This window comes from Microtus ochrogaster (assembly GCF_000317375.1).
Source record: "Microtus ochrogaster isolate Prairie Vole_2 chromosome 6 unlocalized genomic scaffold, MicOch1.0 chr6_random_2, whole genome shotgun sequence".
NCBI lineage: Eukaryota > Metazoa > Chordata > Mammalia > Rodentia > Cricetidae > Microtus > Microtus ochrogaster.
In genome coordinates, this window is record NW_004949095.1 from 4620946 (window position 1) to 4626004 (window position 5059).

The following is a 5059-nucleotide window of genomic DNA, read 5'->3' on the forward strand; positions in this document are numbered from 1 at the left end:
TCTGAGCTCATTTCCTCTTCCGCCCAGCATTCTGCTCCGTTCACTCCTCCCACCTACGTTCTAACCTATCAGGGCAAGCAGCTTCTTTATTTAATCAACCAATGACACTCCTCCCACCTACGTTCTAACCTATCAGGGCAAGCAGCTTCTTTATTTAATCAACCAATGACCTTCCTCCATCACCCTGCTTTTTTTTTTTTAATTTTTAAAAGAAATTCTTTAAGAGTTACAATAAAAGACAAAAGCAGAGCTTTCACTTGCTTTATTAAACCATCTTAGCATTCTTTCAGGGACAAACACACAGACTAGTATTTTTTAGTTAAGAAACCTTCTTAGGAAAGAGAAGCCACAAGGTAATTCCAGGACTTCCCTCCAGTGGAATTTACTACTCTGGGACTCTGGGCAGCAGTCAGCACCTGCAGCTACTCAAATGCAGTGACTCCCCATCTGAAGCCTCTTACCAGTATCCCTGGGAAGGAATCCAGGTTTGCAAGCCGCCTGTGTCTCTTATTGCCAGCCAGGGATCCTCAGCGCTCCTGCCGCAGACTTCTCCACAGGTCCACTCGTGTCGTGAGTTCCCCTGTCTGTAGTGTGGACGTTCCCATTCACCATGACCCTGTTCCTGTGGGTGTTCACAACCAGAGGCCATGTCTGACAGCAGTCTGACTTCAGGGTACTCCTCATTCGTCCTGTCAGTACTCTGCATCCCTTATGCCCGTTAGAGCACATCTGTCTGTTTTCAGTATTTCATCTGCTAATTATATGGCACCCTACCATAAATATTTGATACAGTGGCAAGGGGGAGAGTGCTGAAAAGCTTATCTATAGCAGCCTCACCATGGCTTCACCTGTGTAGGTAGGGTACATATGCTTTAGGTATAGGATTTCCAAATACCATAACGAATACTGATTTTATAACACAGCGTCTGCCTTTAATTTTGTGATCTCTAGGGGGAATAAAATCTCATTTAAAAATTCTACATGGTTTAGGACACTTAAGGATATCAAGGAAGCATTTACAATATCAAGACCCACTCTGTTTTCTAGAAGGTAGGAAAGCAATACCACTTAATAGGTTAGCAGCTCCCGTGCACTCTCGAAGCACTTCAGAGTCATTTGTCTGTCTAAGGGAGGGCGTGTTAACACCACTGCTTAATAGATGGGAACTTTTCCTCCCTGCACTTATGTATTTGAATTACAGAATCCTTTTTAATAACCTCCTCATCTCCTAAGTATTACTAAGATATTTTTTCTAGTAGGGTTTTAAAAAGTAAAAACAAAGACTTGTCATATTTTGTAGTAGCAAGAATTATACTTAGCTCAACGATTTGTAAGATATTATATTACTCATAACAGAATTACAAAATAAATTTGGAAGAAGTTTTTGAGCTAATGTAGCTTTAATACTTACCTAATTCATTCTTTTCTCCCTTGAGGAGAGCCTGGGGAATCTTGTACCCACAATAATTCAGTAGCTGCATTCTGTTGGCCTGTGTATGATGTTGTTGACAAAGAAAAAGGGAAGAAACCGTGGTTGTTTCTCTCCCAAGCTTGTCATCGTCTGCTGCGAGTCTGCATCTCTGTATTACTGGAAAGTAATCTAAAATGAGGGCATGTTTTCAGAAACATGAGAATTTGAGGATGTAAAGGGCACAGACATCCTGCTATCATGGTCTGTTTAGTATCATGATGGTGAAATTTCCAAAGCCTGCCTTGCCTTGTCTGTCCATAAAAGTTTCTTCCCACTCTTGTTTGTAAGGTTTTAATACTGCATGAAGTATTGATCACCAGATGGTCTCGATGTGGATCTCTCTAGCACTTCTACAAAGTCATTGTCAGAGAATTTATTCTAATTCAAGGTTAATTAGTGTACCATTAAAATAATGTGCTACAGAAATTAATTACAGTGCAGGTCAGAACATGTGTTAAAAAGCGTAGTGCACATGTCTACGAGTGCATCATCCTTCTTAAAACATGACTGTGTGCCATCTTTCTGGGAAATGCATCCACGGGGAAACTCACCCCGAGGTCCAGTCACAGGTGTTTCCCCTAAAGTAAATTTTGGCACCACATAATGACAAACTTAAAATATAACCCCATTACTGGTGAAAGTGTTGCTCATCTACTCTACCATCGGAACAGCCAAGGGCCCATAGATCAGCATTAGTTGGTGAAACATGATTGGGCTAGACCTTAGGAAACATCAGGAGCCTGCTTGAGAAGTAGAAATTATCCATACATCTTGTAAAAGTTCATAGTGCTAAGTTTTCCTGTTGTGATACAGTTCTCATATGTGCACTATGGAAGCATGTCATACTCTAATTATACATAAAAGTATGTAGTATTAAGTTTTCCTTCTATGAAATAGTTCTTATATGTACGCTATGGAATCGTGCCACACCCTGTGCTTATGCAGTGATTCTTACTAATAGTTGAATTCATGCCTATTCTAAAAGCTAGGATTAAAAATGATAAACTTTTATCTGATTCTTCTTCTACTACTACTATTTCTACTTCTACTTCTTTTCTCTCTTGAGTCTCTCTACATAGGCCTGTCTGTCCTGGAGCTCGCTATGTAGACCAGGCTGGCCTTGAATTCATAGAGATCAGCCTGCCTCTGCTCTCCTAGTTCCAGGACTAGGGGCGTGTGCCACCATATAAGGCTGATTTGCTCACATTTTCAAACTTTTGTTTCCCTCTTTTATAATTTTATGTGTGCAAATTTCTCACAGGATTTTGTGTAAGGAAACAGATACTCACAGGTAGATACAAGAAAATGAAACAAGGCCGGGCGATGGTGGCGCACGCCTTTAATCCTAGCACTCTGGAGGCAGAGGCAGGCGGATCTCTGTGAGTTCGAGACCAGCCTGGTCTACAAGAGCTAGTTCCAGGACAGGCTCCAAAGCCACAGAGAAACCCTGTCTCGAAAAACTAAAAAAAAAAAAAAAAAAAAAAAAAAAGAAAGTGAAACAAGTAGTAAAAACAGTTAAGACAAGGAACTCTGTAAGGAAGGAGTTGTCCTAGCCCGTTATTCAATTAGTTGAGCTAATAGATCTATCAAGAGAGTCTAAATGATAACAACAGTGTAGGTGGGTTTAGAAAAAGGAGGGTGCCTTTTAAAGTCGCCCTTGTCCCAACTTTTATATATTTAAATGTTTTCTTCAGTGTCAGCCAGGGGTTTCAGCTTAATGTGGAAAAACATCTTACTCTTTATGAGGACATCACTGTCCCCCTCTGATGGAGGAGGGTCGTCTGTCTATGTGTTACTTTCATTGGTTAATAAAGAAACTGCCTTGGCCCTTTGATAGGACAGAAAATTAGGTAGGCGGAGTAGACAGAACAGGATGCTGGGTAGAAGGCAGTGAGGCAGTCGCCATGAAGCTCCAGCCCAAGATGGACGTGGGTTAGAATCTTCCCGTTAAGCCACCACCTCATGGTGCTACACAGATTATTAAAAATGGGTTAATCAAGATGTGAGAGTTAGTCAATAAGAGGCTAGAACTAATGGGCCAGGCAGTGTTTAAATGAATACAATTTGTCTGTTGTTATTTCGGATGTTAAGCTAGCCGTGTGGGAGCTGGGTGGGACAAAGCAGGCCTGCTCGCCTCCTCACTACACCCCTCATAGTAAAGTTATACTATATATCACCCATTTATTCAGAAAAAAACGCACAACTTTGGGGGGTTGTCTGTTGGGGGGCAAGATTTTCTGACAGTCAAAAACAGAAATAACACATTAATAGTAGTTGTAAGTCTTTGATATGTAAAAGTCAAGAGTAGTGTGTCATGGGACTGGAGAGATGGCTCAGCAATAAGGTTATTCATTCAAAATTATTTTTGTTACATTTTTGTATTTATTTGTGCATGTATGTGCACACATGTGTACCTGCACAGAGATCAAAGAACAACTTGCCGCAGTTGTTTCTCTTCCATCTTGTAGATTCTGGAAGTGGAGCTCGAGTCATCGGGTTTGGTAGCAGTCATCTTTGTGGGCTAAGCCATTTTGTCAGCCCAACTCATATTATTGTTGTTATTTATATTACCTTTTTCTATTTTTCAGATAAGGAAATTGATTAGACCAAAGAAGTTACTGGGCTTGTATGTGGTAGATCAAAGGCCTTTCCATTGCTTGTTCCCATAGTGCATTTTATATCACCCTCAGAATAATTAATCTACAGTTTGACATATCTCTTTCCCCATCTTTCTTAGCATATGAAATCTATATTGCCCCTCACATAGAATGACAAGTTCCTTCGTTGTCTCCTACTTACAGGGCAGAGCTCTGCTCCACTGGGCATGTGACCGAGGACATAAGGAACTAGTCACAGTCTTGCTACAATATGAAGCTGACATTAATTGTCAGGTAAGAGTAGCTTTAAAATGAGCTTGCTTTTCTTCTTTTAATTAAGATTTATTAGTTTTTATTGTATGTGTTTGTGTGTTTTGCCTGTATGTATGTCTGTGCATCACATGTGTGCAGTGCCCAGGGAGGCCAGAAGAGGGCACTGCATCCTCTGAGACAGAGTTACAGAGGGTTGTGAGTCTTGGGAATCCAACCCCTGCCGTCTGAGAGCAGCCAGTGCTCTTAACCACTGAACCATCTCTCCAGTCCCTAAAAAGGAGCTTAAAAAAAAAAGAAAGTAGAATTCTTGTAAGAAAATTGTGTGGGCGGTCCTTGGACTTCCCACAGGTCAGGGAACCCTGACTGCTCTTCAAGCTGATGAGGGAGAGGGACTTGATTGGGGGAGGGGGAGGGAAATGGGAGGCGGTGGCGGGAAGGAGGCAGAAATCCTTAATAAATAAATAAATTTAAAAAAGAAAAGAAAATTGTGAGATTAGATGTCTTAAGGCATATGTCACCACAGGCCCTGCTAAAGATCTCCACAGTGCTGCCACCACCCAGTGGGAAATCCTGTAGCTTACACAGTTACTTCTGCTTTCCTCCATCCCCAAACCTTGCCACCACTAATCTATCTGCTTCTTTTCTTTTCTTTTCTTTTCTTTTCTTTTCTTTTCTTTTTTCTTTTCTTTCCTTTCCTTTTCTTTTCTTTTTTCCTTCC

The 5059-nt window shown here is 41.0% G+C and overlaps 1 protein-coding gene across 1 annotated transcript in view; it reads left to right on the forward strand.

The window, feature by feature from the left end:
• Acbd6 (acyl-CoA binding domain containing 6) overlaps positions 1 to 5059 on the forward strand; it is a 151075-nt gene that overhangs the window by 70599 nt on the left and 75417 nt on the right. The window contains exon 6 of the mRNA XM_005363891.3: positions 4273 to 4362. Within this exon, the coding sequence (XP_005363948.1) occupies positions 4273 to 4362 (90 nt within the window). The remainder of the gene's footprint in view (positions 1 to 4272; positions 4363 to 5059) is intronic.